This window comes from Homarus americanus, unplaced genomic scaffold (genome assembly GCF_018991925.1).
Source record: "Homarus americanus isolate GMGI-L3 unplaced genomic scaffold, GMGI_Hamer_2.0 scaffold57980, whole genome shotgun sequence".
NCBI lineage: Eukaryota > Metazoa > Arthropoda > Malacostraca > Decapoda > Nephropidae > Homarus > Homarus americanus.
In genome coordinates, this window is record NW_024716703.1 from 3,482,814 (window position 1) to 3,504,225 (window position 21,412).

At 41.1% G+C, this 21,412-nt stretch overlaps 1 protein-coding gene across 1 annotated transcript; it reads left to right on the forward strand.

Annotated features, from left to right (window-relative positions):
• The first annotated feature begins 478 nt into the window (after window positions 1–478).
• LOC121858469 lies at window positions 479–21,204 on the forward strand. The gene is made up of 9 exons (XM_042354915.1): window positions 479–661; window positions 781–949; window positions 1,137–1,237; window positions 2,657–2,801; window positions 3,380–3,514; window positions 15,641–15,846; window positions 15,966–16,134; window positions 17,630–17,730; window positions 21,052–21,204. Exons 1-9 carry the CDS (start codon window positions 503–505, stop codon window positions 21,202–21,204), a joined length of 1,338 nt encoding a protein of 445 aa, XP_042210849.1. The 5' UTR covers window positions 479–502.
• Window positions 21,205–21,412: the final 208 nt, after the last annotated feature.

Here is a 21,412-nt window from a genome sequence, read left to right on the forward strand (position 1 = left end):
ATTACGATATGTTGAGCACTAAAGTATAAACGAAATATAATGCTATTTTCATAATGATCCACTTTGGTCCCATAACCTTCTATATACAGTATGTCACTGCATGGGGTAGTAGGGAATTATAGAGAAATATACTGACACACACACACTTTTTCAATGATAAGGACCATCACATTCCTCTAGTACTGAGAAATATATAGTGAAACATTCTTATGGGAGAGTGAATAACCTCGTGGATTGGTTTAAGGCACTAACACATGGTACATCCAGACCAGGTGTTGATACATATAGAATGTTGATTACCAGACATATTTATATTAGTATCATTCATCTATCGTGTGTGACAGTGATCATAACATCCATTCTTTCACCCCCAAACTATCTGAGATTTTCTACTATTTAACAAAGTGATAATAAAGGACAATAAAATGTCTACATAAGGGTAATATAACCTTAAGCAAAGCCTCGTCTACCAGCAGGAACAGCAGCGTTGGTGACCAGTGTGATGCCAGGAGGCGGTATGGTGGAGGTGTGGGTGGTGATGGGTGTGTTGTGGGCGGTGCTCACCCCTGCCCTGGCCACCAACAACACGAGGATATATAAGAAAGTCAGCAGCAACGTGCAAATTACCTCAGACATCCTCGCCTCGTACTCACTACCTGGGGTAAAGTATAGTATAGCTTCCTTTTATATCACACGAGAACGTCACAACTACTGCAGATAAAGAAAGATTATTATTTTTATTTTCCACACACAACTGAGACTCAACAATACTCTCAACAGACAACTTCTAGCGCCCGTGTACCGTGTGCGTCGAGGTGCAATACACAACACGGCTGCCAGGCCTTCAACCTCGGCCACAACCTCCCACACGAATGTCACCTCCTCAACCTCATCTTCCCAGAGACCAGAGTCCTGGCCCAACCCTTCGACCTTTACGTCTCTACTGACGGTAAGATGTTTAGCGAGTCTTTAGTTCACACTATGCAATATGGTTCTGTCATCGCTGGATGATCGTCATTTTCGATTCCAAGTCACAGCAGAGTAATAACAGTAGTAGTAACGTAATAGTCGTAGTAGTGTGTGTGGGTGTGTGTGTTATTTGTTTATTAATTGATTCATTCTTGTTCGGTCGACAGTAACTACAACCATCACCAACGACCAGTACCAGACGTGGGGGTATTGGAGGTCGTGGACCATGTGTGACGATGGTTCATTCATTCACAAGTGGAAGGTCAAGGTAAACACTTCTACAACCACCACTCTTGCTGATACTGTTGTCCCCAGCATTATGGGACTATACATAATGATAATAATCTTCAATTCTATAAACTAACTGCCATTTGACCTAAGGAACTGTGATGGCTTAAGAATGATAAAATATAAAAGTTGCTGACAAAAGTGGACCAAATCTTATATTTTCTTTTGGTAAGTAAATTGATTCCACCTATGTGAATTTAATTGAGCATAAATGATGAAAATTCTACAATGTTAAATGAAGGGAAACTTCACCAGTACATGCTAACATACAGCCAGAATACTCCGGCAAGACTAATCCCGGGCATTAGGAACCTTGAATATAGAGACAGGCTAAAGCATCTTAATTTGCACTCCCTTGAGAGACGTAGAGCGAGGGGCGACCTGATAGAGGTGTATAAGTGGAAGGCAGGGCTAAACAAAGGGGTCATTACAAAGGTACTCAAACTATCCAACCAGGAGCGAACTCGTAACAATGGTTTTAAATTAGATAAATTTAGACTTAGGCGTGAAAACGGTAAACACTGGTTTGGAAACAGAGTAGTGGATGAATGGAACAAGTTACCAAATATCATCATTAACTCGAATACGCTGAATAGCTTCAAACATAGGTTGGATGCTTATATGAGCAATAGGGGTTGGGTGTAAACGGGACTGCCCAGTATGGGCCAATAGGCCCGCTGCAGTTTCCTCCATTCTTATGTTCTTATGTTCTTACACCAACGCTCTCTCCACCCTGGAAATGCCATCCCTCAGTGACCTCCACCACCAAGCACTGGAAAGGGTTGGCCGTGGACTACTGCACCACCCTCGCCATCGCCATCTCCTGCAGCCCCCCACCCAACTTGAGCAGTCCGCCACTACAACAAAATTCAGCCCATAAGAGCCCGCACCGATAGATATAAGAACAGCACCATCCCATCTATTGTTAAAATAATAAACAACTCCTGATTTATGTACTGTACAGCCCTGTAAATGTATTCAATGCATATTATATCATTATGTCTAAATCAAATGTAAGTCTGTATATTTTCAGCCACCGGCTGCAACTCTATTAATAAACCGGTTATTATTATTATTATTATTATAACACAGTTTATGCAAGGTGGTATGTCAAGGGCAGGGTGAGTGAGGTGACGTGTTAGCCCCTTCAGGAATTCGTCTTACGTGGAAGGTGAAGCAAGACGTTCCGTCGTCAGTCCCCAGACAAGTCACCGGGGAGCAGACGTCCAGCTGTGGGGAAGTGAAGACAGTGCCGACTAACGGGACACATTTTGATTTTCATAACTCTACGTTAGTACGTCAGGGAGATAGTCTACTATAGTTTACACCACTGCTATCGGCGCATTCTTCCTTCTCAGTCATTTTGAATTTTGGTGTTGACCCAATACTATATCCACAGTCGGAAGAGTATGCCAACTCCACCATGGCTACAGACCATGTGGGTGTGTCAATAATACAAGTGACCTGCATCTACCCCGGAGGCGCCCCAGCCTCCGTCCTCACCCAAGGCGTCACTGACTTCATTCCTGCTGGGACCTGGAGCGGTAAGTGACCTGGTCATCCAGGGTCATTATTAATGTGCCTGTTTCATGTAGTGATTTCCTTGTTTTCAATAATTTAACATTGTTGTATATTACTGTAGGTGTATGTTAGTACGTCACTGTAGCCAAGTGAGGGGAACAGGTCCACCTTTAAACACTGCTGACGCTCCTCTGTCATCATTATATACTTGATGAAACAAACTTCCGTGTCTTCTAAGTAACGATATTTACGCCGCCCTGAGTAATTAAATAGGTTTTAGTTTCCGAGTACAAGTATAATATTACAGACTGAATATTCATTTATCACGGCATTTTGTTACCCAAAAGCTTCTAAGTTGCTGTTGAGTAAAGTACCCAAGCATAACTTAGCCCTTGATAAAATACATAACTAACTAACACGAGGATCTCTCAGATTACTTCTATTAATTAAGAAAATTGACATATTTCCGCCATCTATCTGGTTCTTTCTCTTATATACAACAAGTGCAGTAAAACACTTTAACGTGAACAGTACCATGGTCAGTATTAACACACGGATGAGAAATATGGGTATTAACTGAATCTTTATTACTTACCGTTAGTGCTGGAGTGTCCTGGTGGTACCTGGATGAAGGGCTTCACACAGGCAGTAACGCCCACGCTCGGAGGTGGTGATGACGATGCTCTTGCCAACATGAGACTTTACTGTTCCCAGGACTCTGCTGGAAGTGGAGTTGGTGAGTAGTCTTCCATACCTCAATCTATAGAGGAAGTTCCTCCAAAAGAATTTCAGAACAATTTCTGGATGTAAGTAGTGTAAAGATCTAAACATTTCTTTATGATACGTTGCCACACTAGACAAATATATAGTTTTATTAATTTGTTTTTATTGAGCACAAACCTACAGTATAACCAGCAGGTTAATATAGCCTTTAAGTTATATACAGTATTTAATTTTCTACACCCTCAGGGACTGAATTAACAGTGAACAGCGATTCGCGGAACCCATGGGGTACACCCTCACTCTGCCCCGAGGGATTTGTTGGGTGCGGCCTACGGGCGCAGGTGGAACCTAAACATTATCTTGACGACAGCGCAATCAGCACCGTCACCTTCAAGTGCTGCCTCTTCACTTGAATCTTTGTATGCAGTATTTTCCATTATTTTTATTAGAATGATATCATATATGAACCTGTCCAACATTGTGAAATTTATCCATCTATTCCTGAATTGGTGTTTTTGGAAATATTTATGAATTCTGTCACCTTCTCCTATAGTGTAACTGTTGAACTGAATTGAATTGAAACAGTTTATTTAGCCAGAAAAATGCAGATACAGAGTGGATAATAATAACAATATTAACATGGCTGAGCCAGTTGAGAACCTGAGCTCTCTTTTAGGCACCTGATATATACTATACATTTATCTCAAGGAAGTATTATGTAACATTTAGTAACATCTGGAATAGTACAATAGTATGGTGGTAATAAGTACATGTTACCACGGTTATCACTTCAATGTATATTTATTTTATTTATGCATTATATTTATTATTTTATTTATTTATTTTTTATATATATACATACATACACACACACACACACACATATATATATATATATATATATATATATATATATATATATATATATATATATATATATATATATATATATATATATACAGAGGAGGGTGAGATCAAGTCCACAATGGTCAGGTATTAGGTAATGAAGATTAGTAGGGTCATTACCCAATACCTGACCATTGTGGACTTGATCTCATCCTCCTCTGTATATATATAGTACCTTGTTATGTACTTCTCCTTAGTCTGTACTCACCCCTGAAGATGTGAATTACACGAAAGCGCTTGGGAACTTCGTGTTTTCTTTTTCCTTGTGGTTATCACCATATATATATATATATATATATATATATATATATATATATATATATATATATATATATATATATATATATATATATTACAGTGGAATTGAAAAATATAAGTATAATGGGGGAGCAGTACAACCTGGGTTGTACAGTAATAAGGTTGAACAGGAGGACAGAGCTGACAGGATTATGTCTAGTTTGCAATTATGTTTATTGCAATGGTAATTACTTATTTATTTACATGATAATTTCCGATAAAACGGTTTTGATGGTACAATAAAAGCAGGTACTGTAAATACAGTTATTGTTACAAGAAATATTAATAATTCGACAACAGATATTTTTTAAGAGATGATTTAAAGGAAGGGAGCGTAGTCTTTGCTCGGATGTGTGGGGGTAAGTTGTTCCACACCTTCACACCATGATATTTTATGGAGGTCTGGGACTGAGAGGAGTGCATGAGGGGTGGTTTTAGTAGCTCCGGGTGCCTTAAGTTGTGTCTTTGATTATTCCGGAACTGGAAATAATTATTGTCAAGCAAGTGATTGATAGTTTTGTAAACAAAGAGGGCACAGCAGTAGGTGTTAATATTTTCAAATTTAAAAAAATTTCGATATAGCAAAATTTTCGTTTGTGTGATCTGTTTTTTACAAGTAGGTCATTGTCCGTACAACTCTCTTTTATGCAGTAACCAGAGATTTTGTTTTTGAAGAGCCAGAGGCCTCCCTTAGTGTGTGACAGTGTATCAGGTGTTGGTAAACAAGTTCATGATAGATGTCTTTCATTGCACACTGTTTATTGATTTTACTGTGAATGGCTTGTATGTGGTTTCTCCAGTTAAGTTTCTCATCAACAATAACTCCGAGGAATTTAGTATTTTGTTCGCGTTTGAGGACTATATTACCAAGTCTGGGGGTAAGTTTTTCCTTCTGTGAAAGATCGGGTAGTGGGTTTTCTCAAGGTTTAAGGTCAGTTTATTACGTATTACCCAGGTCCCGACTTTAGTTAATTCAGTGTTCATAGTTCTCATCAAGGAATGGAGGTCTGAGTTGCTGGCATAGAGATTACTATCGTCTGCAAATAAGTTGTATTTTATGAGTGAGCTGGCGTGGACTATGTCGTTTATGTACAACAAAAACAGTACTGGACCGAGAATGGAACCTTGGGGGACTCCATACAAGATTGGCGAGGAGTCAGACTGGTGGTTATTATAGCAGACATACTGCATCCTGTTGGACAAATATGAGGTAAACCAATTGTGGGACAGGTCCCTAACGCCGTAATGTTCAAGCTTTGAAAGCAGGATGGTATGGTCGACAGTATCGAAGGATTTGGAGAGGTCCAAGAATATACCGACTGTGAACTGACTGTCATTAAAGTAATTTAAGATGTCATTAGTAAAGGATAGCAGAGCACTCTCAGTCGACCTTCTAGCTCTAAATCCAAACTGGGAGTCTGTAAAGATGTTATTGGCATTGCAGAAGGAATTTAGTCTATTACATGCTAGCTTTGTCCCCAGATTTTTTTATATGCCGGGTGAACTTTAGCAATTTTCAGTTTATCAGGAAAGACACCACTAGTGAAGGAGGAGTTACAAATGTGGAGGAGAACAGGTAGTAATAAGTGGACCACTTTCTTAATGATGCTCATTGGTATATTGTCTTCGCATGTTGCTGCATCTTTGGACATTTTTATTTTTATGATGGCCAGTTGTAGGTCATACTCTCTGTAAGATACAGCCACGATAGTGTCAGGGCCGGATTCAGGAGTGGGCAAAGTGGGCAGCTGCCCAGGGCCCTCCACAATCTGGGGGCCTCCACATATTACATTATTTTATTTATTTGTTTATTCATTTGGATTATTTTTATTTCATTCTTTAAAATTCAAGTTTATCTATTCCATCACGTAAAACTATGTTCAGCAAGAAGCGTGATAGAAATTAGGCTAACTACTTGGACAGAACCATTATTTGAGTAGAGGTTTATCTGATTACTAATGCAAAGAATCATCTCTCTGTAATAACTAATAATATATTCTTTTCTGTGAAGTCTCTTGAAAATTTTTGACATGTGCGGTAGTAGCTATACAGGGGTGGTCGACTTGAAACCACATGAATGACTCCAGTCATGTCTCATTGATTTTTTCTATTTTGCCGCTTGCAGCGGCTACTTTATTGTGCACCCCACACTCATCCTGTGAGCGGTAGCGCAAAAGGATTACAGAGTAGGGTTTACAAAGGGTCATAATAATTAACCCCGGTTGTCAGGATATTATGGCACCGAAAGTTACACAGTATTTCATTTACATTATTTGTTTAGTTCTATACATAAAGGGTAACTTATTCACAAATGCCTGAGAACAGGCGTGTGAGGCAGTATGTCTGGCCTCACACTTTGTTATTCACATTTACGTGAGAGGTATTCAAGCACATTGCGTATTTGGGTCTGTAAATGAGAATTGATATAGTTACTAAGTGCAAAAAAGTGGATACAATCTTAATATGTCGGCTATCTTGCCATTAGAGATGAAGTGTTGTGCCATTTCACACACAGTGTGCTTGGACCTGTCCACTTTTGTGTGTGTGTGTGTGTTGGGAATTTGTGCACTATCAATAAATATACAGTCAATTAAAAATTTCTCAATGTTCTAATTTCCTCAATATAACTGCATATGGCTTCAAAATTCTCCAAAGAAGTGTTCAAATTTCTAAATTTTCTCAGGGGGCTGACAGCGCCCCCCGGAACTCCCAGATGTTTAGGCTCGCTTCACTCGCCACCCCACCCTCTTGGGTAGTTATGAGGGGGGCCTCCACAAAGAGGCTGCCCATTAGGGGGCAGTGAAATTTTGCTCAAAGCTGCACTCTTCAGGCATTGTTCCTTATACATATCTAAGACTCCATGCCAAATTTGAAGCTGATATGTCGAGGTTTAGTCTGCCGCATTTTCTATTGAAATTTTTAAATTTACCTACAGTACTAGCCAAACAGCCGCTGTGGCGGTGCAATGTTCTGTTCAGTGTTTATCAACTTTTTTTTCATATCTCTTATTTCATTTAAGTTGTCTTGTGGCAGATGAGTATGGTGCTATGTCTATATTGATTATTAGCCTTTTCTCATTTCATTTCTCAATGTTGTGTTACTGTACTGTAATGTAGGGGAGACCTGGGTAAGTTGGCGCACTTGAAATTGAGATGGCTAGTTTAGATAATTTGCACGCGAGGTCAAGTCAAACCCAAAGGCGTTTTACCGCTATGCAAAGTCGAAATTGAAAACGCGAGTAGGAGTATCAGACCTGAGGCTTGAAGATGGTAGTTACGCAGATTCTGACCAGGATAAAGCTGAGGCATTGAACAGCTTCTTTTCCTCAGTGTTCACAAGAGAGGATGCAACTAACCTTCCTGCGTTTGAGGACAGACGGTTCGACACAGCACTGACCCACATTGTGTTCACAGAAGAGGGTATTAGAAATAAACTGTCCAGGCTAAAGGTCCATAAGAGTCCTGGACCTGACATGGTGCATCCTAGAGTGCTAAGGGAGCTGTGCAACGAGCTTGCAGAGCCCCTGAAGATTCTGTTTTGTAAATGCCTGGATGAACAAATGGTCCCCAGTGAATGGAAAGTGGCTTATGTGAGTCCTATCTTCAAGAAGGGCGATAGGCACTCCACGAACAACTATAGACCGGTGAGCCTGACCAGCATAATATGTAAAGTACTTGAGAGTATTATCAGAGATGCAGCGATGGAACATCTACTACGAAACAACCTTGTAAAAGATTGCCAACACGGTTTTATGCCGGGGCGCTCTTGCTTGACACAATTGCTCAAGGTATTGGATATTTGGACCCATATTCTAGAACGGGGTGGTAATATCGACAATATTTACCTAGATTTTGCCAAGGCTTTCGACAGTGTACCCCACGAAAGGCTGAAAATCAAACTGGAAGGGTACGGAATTCGGGGAAATGTCCTAGCGTGGATAGAAGACTTTCTACATGACCGCAAGCAATGTGTGGTGATTAATGGCACGAAATCGTCATCTGTACCTGTAACAAGTGGGGTACCGCAGGGTAGTGTATTGGGCCCGCTGTTGTTTGTTTGTTTCATAAATGATATGCCTGACGTTGTACACTCCTCCATACAAATGTTTGCCGATGACGCCAAGTTATTTCGGGAAATTAAGAACCAAGCGGACTGTGAAGAGCTGCAGAAGGACCTCTGTGGGCTCCAGGAATGGTCGAAGGAATGGCTGCTGAGATTCAATGTCACGAAGTGTAAGAGGATGCACCTGGGGCGTACCAACGGTAAGGAGGCGTACCATATGTCCCAACGGGATGAAGAAAATGTACTAGTTGAGACTGTGTGTGAGAAGGACCTAGGTGTGTATGTTGACAATGAGCTGAAGTTCTCGGGCCATTGTGAGAAGAAGGTAAATCAGGCAAATAAATTATTGGGTCTTATAAGAAGGTCGTTCAGATATCTAGACGGTCCGTCCCTCGTGACGATCTTCAGGAGTGAAGTGCTTCCCCATCTGGAGTACTGTCACCCCATCTGGTCCCCGAGATATGCTAGGGACTGTCAGTTGGTTGAAAATGTTCAAAGGAGGGCCACCAAACTGGTGCCTGCACTTCGGCACCTCAGCTACCCTGAGAGATTGGAGCGCCTGAACTTGCCTAGCTTATACTACAGACGGGCAAGGGGGGACCTAGTTGAGGTTTATAAGCATCTCAGGGGGCACTACTCAGTTGAGTGTCCTTACTTGGAGCTGGCGGACGCTCGCCCCACAAGGGGTCACAGCTCAAGATTGAAGAAGCCGCAAGTCCAGAAAACCGTGAGGGCAAACTTTTTCGGAGTGAGGGTTGTAAACTCTTGGAACAATCTACCAGAGTGTTGTGACGGCACCGAGTGTGAGCTCTTTCAAGAGAAGACTTGACCAACACTGGAGCGGGTTCAGGTACATTCAGGAGCCGGTGCATGCCCAGTACCTGCCAACAGTGCGTGACAGAGACGTGACCGATCGCCCGGGCGGCTAGCGAGCCGACCTTTTGGTGAAGAATATAAAGGAAAAGAGACGTGACCGATCGCCCAAGCGGCTAACAAGCCGATCAGTGGCGAAGAGGATAAAAGTAAAAGTAAAAAGACGTCACTCTATTTTGATGGTAAGAAGACCGCCACTCGTGTGATGATAAAGAATGCGAAGACCGAGAAATGGAGTTCGAGGATGATGGTGAAAGATCATTATGTCATCATGGTTGAGCCTGGCAATGAATATCTCACACATGTGACTCCCAAGACTGGACACGGAAAGCAGATTGCCAAAACTATTCACGAGTTTCAGGTGGAGAAAAATCTAACCCAGCAGCCCATTGTGTGTGTTGGTTGTGATGGAACCAATGTAAATGTAGGATCAGAAAATGGAGTCATTCATCATCTTGAAATGTTACTTGGTCACCCGCTCCATTATTTCATATGTCAGCTTCACGGAAATGAGCTGCCTTTCCGCGCAGTTTTTTATCACTATGATGGTAAACCAAGTGGTCCTGAGCATTGGCGTGGTCCCATTGGAAAGCAGATCAAGGAGTCTTTGTCTGAGCTTCCAGTTGTCGCCTTCCAGCCAGTCAGTTTCCCTGATTTCCCTGTGTTTAATGATGAAGTGGAGAAAGATCTGTCCTGGGATCAGAAATACCTGTATAGGATTTGTAAAGGAGTTATCACAGGTGTTGTTGAAGATGACTTGGCTGCTATTGAGCCAGGTCCTCCCTGTGTGTCAAGGTGGAACACCTTATGGAGTAGAATCCTCAGGCTGTATGTAGCAACATCAAGACCCAGCCATGAGTTGAAAAGAATTGTCATTACAATAATAAAGTTCAGTGCTCCAATGTGGTTTTACATCAAGATACACCCTTACGTAACACACGGCTCAAGGAACGTATTCCAGTCCCTGCTATATATGAAACACCTGAATAGTGAGGAAGAGACGATAGTGAAGAAGGCTGTCCAGAGAAATGCATACTTCGCCCACACAGATCAACTTCTTCTTGGTATGTGTGCAGATGAGGACATGACTGTTAGAGAAAAAGCTGTCTCAATGATAAGAAAAATTAGAGAGGAGAATCAGCAAAAGGAAGAATGCACTGGCAGATCTGAAGAGGAGGAGGAAGATTCTGATGCTGCTGTTGAAGAGAATTTGTTAAACTATACTGATGAGGAGGGTAAAGATGGAGATGGGAATGAGGATGTGCCTCCTGTAGTCAACATGAGAAAGGTGGTGACTCCGAAACTAAAGTGGCAAGCAAAAAACTATCATTCCATGATTAACTGGAGGAATGAACTCAAGACTGAGCCTCCTTACATTGCTTCTCTGTCAAATCTACAGGTTAATGACATTCTTGAGACACCATTAGTGGTGCCCAAGTGGCCAAACAGCACTCAGGCGGTCGAGAGAGGCATAAAAGTGATGACTGAAGCTTGCACTGAAGTGACGGGATACGAATCGAGAGATGGATATATTACGCAAAGATTATTGTCTAGGAAAATGATGCCAAGGTTCCGCACAAAAAAGAATTTCAATATGAACTTGTAATGATTTTCTATACGGTGTACCTGTAAAATAACATGTGAATTAAATCGATGTCACCCATGTAAAATTTATCATTATCCTGGAAAACATTAAATGACACCTAATTTTTGGTATACACTAAAAGTTGACAAAAAGTCGTTCGCGATGCGGCAGGGTAGGTATGCATGAAATGGCATGAAATTTTGCACAGGTGTTTGTTACAGCCATACAAACGATGCCTGAAAAGTGCAGCCTGCAACTCAAATAAAAGTGTTTTTTCCCTGCCCCCTACTGCCCATGGGCCTCCACAGGTCTAAATCTGGCACTGGATATTGTGCTGGTTAGCGAGTACAATTAGTACATAATTGGGGAATGGATCACTTGATTTACAAATAATATGCAAGTCACATAAGTGATACAAATATGATATATAATAACTAGGTGTGTGCGCGCGCTCCGTTTCCATGCCTCTTTTTTCGGTTGATAAACAATATGAAAAAGGTTTAAACTATGTACTGTACACATAACAATGAAGAAGATACAGTCGACACCAAATCAGCGAAACACACACAACTCAGTACAGTACACGAACAAAACTGGTATTTCCCTCAAACAAGCGTCAGTTTCTCAGAGCAACGATTGGTGACACAAGCAGTTCCAGAGATAGGACCACACCATCTCCTGCTGCAGCAAAAACAATATACTGTATACAAGTGTAGTTCAGACAGTCAAGAACACATCGACCAATCACAAGAACAAAACTTCACTGTGAAACTCATCATCTTTAAGCTAAAACTAAAACACAACAGGTGAAGAGACAGTTAGGTAAGTGTCTGTATAATATTAACCAAACCTAATGTAATACTTGTTTACTTATCAACAAACTTTCATATTTACTCCATCAGGTGACTTTGTCAGCTGTCTTGGTCAAATTCCCTTACTGTTTACTATTGTTGTTTACACTTGTACTGTCTAGCTATAGTACATTGTATACTGTACCTCTACGGTCTATCTAATATACTATAGGACTAGGCGTCTGTCTGTCTGTTCTGGGCAGCCGAAACGGCACAATCGTTTTTCATCAAACTTGGTGGAAAAATCGCAAAAAAATTCGTAGAGTGGAACAAACCTGGTCCCATGTCGATGGTTTCTTTAGGAAGGCATTAATTAACCATTTTATTTACGCTGGACGATGTCGCTGTACGCTGTCAGCTGGTCTGTGGTTGAGCTCTAGCCAAGCACGAGCGTTCAAACTTTCACGCCTCGGTAAACTGTACCACCGGACTCGCCACCGGGCACGAAGGGCCCACGATCACTTGTATACACTATATACCTGCTTTATCTATACACTTGTTGAACTATATACCTGCAAAATCAAATATACCATTTGTAAAGTGGTATGATGATTTTACTGATTTATTATTATTATTATTATTATTATTATTATTATTGCTTTCATTATTATTCTTACTTTATTATTACTTTCATTACTATCATTATCATTATTATTATTAAGATTATCATTTTATTCCTGAAAATCATGAAACTAATGCTGCTTGCAAATACCTGGTCAAAGATAATTAAAACTAATAGTGAATCAGAAAGATAACAATATTCTCTGTCAATTATCTGTAAACATTCTTCTTATCAGCCAATAAATGCGGCAATACTACAGCTGTTAGCCAATCAGATGGGCTCACAGCCGCCTCTAAGCCAATCCTGGGTGAGTATGTAGAGATGTAGGCAATCAATATATCTCTCACGCTTCATTTAGCAAGGATTTAAGACCCCCCGCGCTCTTCGCCTCTCTACCAGTACAGTCGTGGGTGTTACACAGTGCGCTCCTTCGTAAGAGATTCATCGACATTGCGCTAAAAAGAAACAGTAGAGACTTAACGTTTATGGGTTTGTGGGTATAACAAGTGCCCTCTACCGGATTATGACCGAACCCGAGACCAAGATCTACTATACGAGATTCAAGGCGAGATATATACCACCCGAGACCCGAGACCAGTGGTAAATCTAGCCTTTATTTAGGAGGTTGAAATCTCTGGATAATGGAGAGGGTCAGTGCCACTTTAATACATGGACATATTCATTAACTAGTATACAGGAGTGTGTGTGTACCAACAATAAGACATTTTTGTGTTTTCGTCCATTTCACCGCTGCTACCAATTATTAGTCGTGTAGATGTATAGCAGTATGACCCGTCGTATTCTGTAGAGTCCCAACCTATCTGGCCTGTACATCCCTGTTCTGGTGTTGTACAGGTGTGTAGAGGGAAGTCATACTGTTCATTTGGGGAGCTTTGGGTAGGTGTGTAACTGTGTTGGTACATAATCAGAAATAAATGATGTAATTATAGTACAGTATAGATGTGAGTAATTGAATATGAGTGTAGGACCAAAGCCCCTTCGGACAAAAGCTTCCTAGACAAAAGCCCTTAGGACAAAAATCCCCCGGACAAACGATCCCAGACAAAAGCCCCCAGAAAAAAGGCCCGAGGACAAAAGACCCCGGACAAAAACCCCATAGAATAAAAGCCCTTAGGACAAAAGACCCCGAAGAAAAACCCCATAGGTCAAAAGCCCCATAGGACAAAAGACCCCCGGACAAAAGCCCCCTAAGACAAATAATAATAAGATCTTTTTAATCATTATTTTTATTAATTATGGTAATCCTGGAAGAGGTAGCTAACACCAGAAGGCGTTGTTCAATTTCGTTAATTTTTCCACAGATGTTCTTATAATTGTAGTTAGTACTTTAAAAGGAGCGAGGTATTGTTGAAATTTTACGCTTTTTTTTTCTAAAATGAACGAAATCGAACAACTCCTGGTGTTAGCCACCTGTTCCAGTATTGTCTTTGTTATATACAGTTTATGAACACGTCTCTGACATATAAATATTACATTTATAATATCATAAGACTGCAATACCTAACCTAACCTAAACTAACCTAACCTATTTAGCACTTTAACTGAGGGTTTTTGTCCTAGGAAGCCTTTGTCAGGACCCTGTGACAAAGAAATAAAGATCACGATATGTTGAGCGCTCGAATAAAAGAAATAAATAGATATTAAATGATTCCAGGACCTTCCAGGCGTGTCGCTGGGGTAGTATGGAATTATAAAGCAATATATTGACACACACTATTACTGTCAAGGATCATAAGTACTGGGAATCACCTAGTGAAACCCTCTTATGGGATCGTGAATAACCTCGTAGACTGGTTTAAGCTACTAACACTTGGTACATCCAGATCAGGTGTTGATACATATAGTATAACATTGATTTTCAGAAATATTTAATAAAATTCATATTATTAACGTCACGCTATCATGCGTGACATTGTTCCACCGGTCTGCTTGAATTTTGCGCAAGACGTGAACACTGGGACAAAAAACATTGGCCACCGAGACAGGCTCTTGTGCCAGGTTAAATAATATTCTACATGAACCATTAATTGACCCTAAGAAAGTACTGTTGGCTCCTCTGCATATTAAATTAGGGTTAATGAAACAATTTGTAAAAGCCATAGATAAGGAAAGTTTCCGATACATATGCAGGGAATTTCCTTCACATATTAAAAATCAAAGAAGGCATTTTCGTGGGCCCTCAAATCCGAACGTTAATGTTGGACCACCAATTTGAAGAATTGATGAGCCAGTGTGAGAAAGAAGCATGGAATAGTTTCAAGAATGTTGTGTATAGTTTTTTAGGCAATAGAAAAGATCTAAACTATCAAAACATTGTTGAAGGTAGGTTGAATAACTCAAAAAACATGGGTTGCAATATGAGTGTAAAAATGCATATCTTACATTCCCATCTTGAGTATTTTCCTGAAAATTTATGTAGTTTAAGTGAAGAGTAAGGTGAAAGATTTCACCAGGATATAAAGGAAATGGAAAAGAGGTACCAAGGAAGGTGGAATGTGAACATGATGGCAGACTACTGCTGGATGCTGAAGAGAGATTGTGCCAGTGAAAAGATTGACAGAAAATTGAAAAAAAGAAAGTTTCACCCATCCTAGAAGCCCAATATTATGTTCATACATATTCATATATATAATTTCTTTCTGTAATTGCAGACAAATAGCCTTAATCACAATAATCTTTAGGTTTAGTTAACTTTGAAGCCTACTGAATTGTCTTATTTGTATTATCTTGTCATATTGGTAATAAAGTGTGACGTGATAGAGCAAAACAAAGTTTATTTTTGAATCCTTGATAAAATAACGAATCAGAATCACGTCTTAGTTTTAAAACATCATTCAACTTTTCTTAAAATGCAGACCGGTGATCGATTACGTAATTATAATGTTCCTCTTTCACCCCCAAACTATCTGGGCTTTTCTACTATTTAACAAAGTGATAATAAAGGATAATAAAATGTCTACATAAGGGTAATATAACCTTAAGCAAAGCCTCGTCTACCAGCAGGAACAGCAGCGTTGGTGACCAGTGTGATGCCAGGAGGCGGTATGGTGGAGGTGTGGGTGGTGATGGGTGTGTTGTGGGCGGTGCTCACCCCTGCCCTGGCCACCAACAACACGAGGATATACAAGAAAGTCAGCAGCAACGTGCAAATTACCTCAGACATCCTCGCCTCGTACTCACTACCTGGGGTAAAGTATAGTATAGCTTCCTTTTATATCACACGAGAACGTCACAACTACTGCAGATAAAGAAAGATTATTATTTATATTTTCCACACACAACTGAGACTTAACAATACTCTCAACAGACAACTTCTAGCGCCCGTGTACCGTGTGCGTCGAGGTGCAATACACAACACGGCTGCCAGGCCTTCAACCTCGGCCACAACCTCCCACACGAATGTCACCTCCTCAACCTCATCTTCCCAGAGACCAGAGTCCTGGCCCAACCCTTCGACCTTTACGTCTCTACTGACGGTAAGAAAATGATCAGATGTTTAGTGAGTCTTTAGTTCACACTATGCAATATGACAATCAATATTAAGTTTCCTAGTAATAATGTGTGTGTGTGTGTGTGTGTGTACAGTTACGGCCATAAATCCTTTGCCAGGTATTTCAATCCTTCCCGGTTAGGTGGCAACACAAAGACACATTATGGAAGAACAAGGCTTATAGTTTAAATAAATGTCCATTGTTTTAAGCGAAACAAATGTGAATAAACCACACAAGTGCTACAGCATAAAGAACAACATTTTGTTTTATAACACGACCTACCTGGACTGCACCACAACCAGTAAACTTCAGTGACCAACTTAGATCGGGAGAATCAACACGGAGACACTTAAGACGTTACTGCGGACAATGACCTATTTGAAAAAGACAGATCACACAAACGAACAATTTGCTAAATTGAAAATGTTAAAATTCGAGGATATTAACACCTACTGCTGTGCCCTATTTTTTTTACAAATCTATCAATCACTTGCTTGACAACAATTATTTCCAGTCCCGGAATAATCAGAGATACAACTTAAGGCACCAAGAGCTACTAAGACCACCCCCCACGCGCTCCTCTCAGTCCCAGACCTCCATAAAATATCATGGTGTGAAGGTGTGGAACAACTTACCCCCACCCATCCGAGCAAACAGTACGCTCCCTTCCTTTAAATCATCTCTTAAAAAATATCTGTTGTCAAAGTATTAGTATTTCTTGTAATGCCTACTTTTATTGCACCATCAAAACCGTTTTTATCAGAAATTATCATGTACAGTAGATAGATAGAAATTACCATTGCAAAAAATGTATTTGCCAACTAGACAATCCTGACAGCTCTGTCCTCTTGTTCAACCTTAATACAACTCATGTTGTACTGCTTCCCTCATCATATTTATTTTTTCAATTCCACTGTAACTTACTGTATGTATATACTTATATTATATAAAAAAATAAAAAAAAATAAATAAATAAAATAAATAAATATCGAAGTGATAACCGTGGTAAAATTCTGATATGTTCATATTGCCACCATGCTAGGTGTACAGATGATACTAAATGTTACATAATACAGTACTTCCTTGAGATAAATGGACAGTATATATCAGGTGCCTACAAGAGAGCTCTGGCTCTCAACTGGCTCAGCCATGATAATATTGTTATTCTTTTAATCGACTCTGTATCTGTGTTCTTCTGGCTAAATAAACTGTTTCAATATTAATAAGGATATTTCGGGTGGCGGTGGGAGGCGGCCCATTGTACCTGCAGGTAACACAGGGAGCCGAGCACGAGATGAGCTGCGGGAACCATTGCTTCCTTACACCTAAATATAAAGTCACATTATTATGCTGTATATCATAACGGGAAGCCATGTTGTAGAGGATATGTTGAATGTTCCTCCATAATTAAATATCCAATAAGAACATTGTAGAATAAAAGAGTGTGGTTGAGAAATGATGTTGTTGTTTTTTTCCACAGTAACTACAACCATCACCAACGATCAGTACCAGAAGTGGGGGTCTTGGAGGTCGTGGACCATGTGTGACGATGGTTCATTCATTCACAAGTGGAAGGTCAAGGTAAACACTTCTAAGACCATCACTCTTGTTGACACTGTCGTCCACTCATTCACGTCTACGCCCTCGGGCCTATTATGACCCTCAGCATTATGTGGCGATACATAACGTTACACCTCGCCCTCATATTTTGACGGGATAATCATTGTCGACACACTGGCCCCCCTTCCCGGCGTCCTCCTCCTCCTCCCTCTAAATTTTATCCGTGGCTCTAGTAACAGAAAGCTCCATCTATCAGTCATTAACGTCATGTATATAAAAAGTAACGTCATAAGCCCGCGAGTTTCCCTGTTTCTCATGCACTAATTCCCTTAGATTCACTCTCTCCCTCCCGGATGAAGGGCCCTTTCAACATAAGACGACTCCAGGCAAGAACAAAGATGTCGGCAGCTTCCATTACTGAACTTCAGTATGCAAACGACCTCACCCTTGTCGCTCACACTGAACGCGACCTACAGGAGATCCTGAACACCTATGCAGATGCGTATGCACACTTCTGCTTTGAGGTGAATGTATGTATGACTCAGATTCTCTTTCAACCTGCCCCTGGTTCAGCCACACCTCCACCATTCATGCAGCTTAACGGTACTACTCTCACTAATGGTACCCATTTTCGGTGTCTTGGCTCCCGCCTGCCCACCACCGCGGACATCGATGAAGAGATTCAACATCGGATCAGATGTGCATCCCAAGCCTTTGGCAGACTCCGAAATCGTGTCTTCAGCTGTAGGGAGCTGAAATTATCTACAAAGATACAAGTATGTCGAGCTGTGGTCCTTCCCACCCTGCTATATGGCAGCGAGACATGGGTCACACGCAGGAGGCACATCAAGGCACTTGAAAACTTTCACCAACGTAGTCTACGTTTCATCCTCCGTGTTCACTGGGAAGACAAGAGAACAAATTTAATGCCAGTTTTCTTGATGACACCAACTGTAGGAGCATCGAGGCTACCATTATCCACGAACAACTACGTTGGACTGGCCATGTTACCCGCATGGACGACAGTAGACTGCCAGAGCAGCTACGTTACAGTCACTTAACGAATAGTAAACGCAATGCTGGCGGACAACTGAAAAGGTATAATAATAGTCTTAAGACAAACCTGAAAAAGTGCCAAATAGACCCCCTCACATAGGAGACGATTATTCCACACCGTAACGCTTGGAGGAGTACCACACAAGAAGGTGTCAATACTTTGGAGTTCGCCCGACTGCATAACGAGGCAGACAAGTGCCAACGCCGGAAAGACGCCGCCGCCGCCCCTCCCGCATTCGATGTAGTCCCCCACATGTGCAACTTCTGTGATCGACCCTGTCGGTCCCGTATCGGCCTCTTTAGTCACCTCAAAACTCACCAATGAAGGGGACACCTTTAATAACTCGTATCAATGTATCATAGCTGGATGATCGTCCTACTCGATTCCGAGTGACAGCAAAGTAGTAGTAGTAGCGTGTGTGTGTTTTGCTTACCAAATCCTAACAATAACAATTACATAGACTTGATGATATACGATAATAATATATACATAACAAGTGCCTCTGTGATCACTGCAATATACCTTTATAATGTGGCCTAAAGTAGATCATTCAGTGATGCCGAGTGTACTGTACAATACAAAGCAGTTCTCTCGGTGATAAACGAAGGTGACGCTCAACAGAGTAAGTGAGTAAAATTGTTATGATTTACACAAGTTTTTCACGATATGAGCAGATTTCTGCAACGTTTTTTGGACGGTGTTGGAATGTCACTGTAATATCTTGCGGCGACGTACGGGTTCAGAAGGATAACATATGAGAATTTAAGTAAGCAGACTGACTTTTTGGAGGTGGAATAAAATAACCATACTTACATACAGCCACTTCGATAAAACAGCTTCAACAAGGCGTTGGGTGAGTGAGGTGACGTGCTAGTCTCATCATGTAGTCGTCTGACAAGAAAGGTGAAAAAGGTACGTTCCAGTTCCACTACATTGGGGTTTGGATCCATACAGGGCGTTCGGTGTGGGGGCTCAAACAGGTTATTGGTGACTAAACATCTGGCGGTGAATGGATAACTAACTTTGGCATTGGGAAAGTGAAGGCAGTCGAGTGCAGTGTCGGCCACATTGTTTACTTGTGTAAGAAAGTGTTTTTAAAGTGCAGGATGTTGTATTCGCATAAGGAACCAATTTTGACATTCATTACCTGGTTTTAGTGCGTCAGGGTCATAGTTCACTGTAGTTTACACCATTACTACCAGCATGATCTCCCTTTTCAGACACAGATCTCCCACCAATCATATTTCAGGACGCTATCATTCTGCCAAATTCTAAAATAGATATGCTAGGCCTCACCGTTTCCTCTGATATGTCATGGAAGCCACACGTCCACAACATTGCTAAAGCTGCCTTCCGAAAGCTGTACAGATGCCGTAGCTACTTCACTCCTGAGCAGTTGCTTTAAGTATATAAGGGATTAATTCGTCCTAACTTGAAGTACTGCTCTCATATCTGGGGTGGCTCTTATTCTGTCCAACTATTAGATAGGGTGGAATCAAAGGCATTTCGTCTTATTAACTCTCCTCCTTTAGTTGATAATCTCTCTCCCCTTTCTCTTCGCCACAATGTTGCTTCACTCTCTCTCTCTTTCACAGGTACTTTAACGGGCAATGTTCGGTGGATTTGGCATCCTGTGTACCACCGACAAGGCCGTGAGCTCGTAACACTCGTCTTGCCCGCGGTGCCCACCATTTCTGTGTGGATATCGGTCACACAAGAATAACCCGTTATAGTACAGTCTCGTTCAAGATTCTTCGAACACTGCTGGAGACAGCTGGCAACTCAAGGCCGTTTGTTTACTATAGTACGGAATACAGGTATAATATAATACGAAACAACAAAGCCCGACCATTAAATTAAGCAACGGGGAACTAAGTAACCAATCACCAATCACCTTTACATTTATTCATAATTTTTACTACTTATCTATAGTAAACAAACGGCCTTGGGTTGCCAGCTGTCTCGAGCAGTGTTCGAAGAATCTTGAACGAGACTGTACATCCTTCTTACCTCACACAGCCAAACTGTGGAATGCTCTGCCTTCTTCTGTGTTTCCATACTCATACAATCTGTCACATTTCAAAAAAACTGGTTTTCCGGAATCTTCGTGGTGTAGATTAACATATTCTTTTTCTCTTTTAAGATTTACTTATTTGTTTTTTGACTCAATTTTTCGCCCCACAGGCCCCGTTGTGGGTCGATGACCTGTGCCCCGGTAGGCTATTCCAAGTAAAAAAATAAATAAAAATCTGAATTTCGGTATTAACCCAAAACTATATCTATAGTCCGAGGAGTATGTCACCCCCACCGCGGACAAAGACCATGTGGGTGTGTCAATAATACAAGTGACCTGCATCTACCCCGGAGGCGCCCCAGCCTCCGTCCTCACCCAAGGCGTCACTGACTTCATTCCTGCTGGGACCTGGAGCGGTAAGTGACCTGGTCATCCAGGGTCATTATTAATGTGCCTGTTTCATGTAGTGATTTCCTTGTTTTCAATAATTTAACATTGTTGTATATTACTGTAGGTGTATGTTAGTACGTCACTGTAGCCAAGTGAGGGGAACAGGTCCACCTTTAAACACTGCTGACGCTCCTCTGTCATCATTATATACTTGATGAAACAAACTTCCGTGTCTTCTAAGT

Coding starts and splice junctions, on each gene's coding strand:
- LOC121858469 (XM_042354915.1), top strand. CDS start 503: ATGCCAGGAGGCGGTATGGTGGAGGTGTGGGTGGTGATGGGTGTGTTG. Junction 3,515..15,640: donor CTCTGCTGGAAGTGGAGTTG/GTGAGTAGTCTT, acceptor TATAACCTTAAG/CAAAGCCTCGTCTACCAGCA. Junction 16,135..17,629: donor CCTTTACGTCTCTACTGACG/GTAAGAAAATGA, acceptor TTTTTTCCACAG/TAACTACAACCATCACCAAC.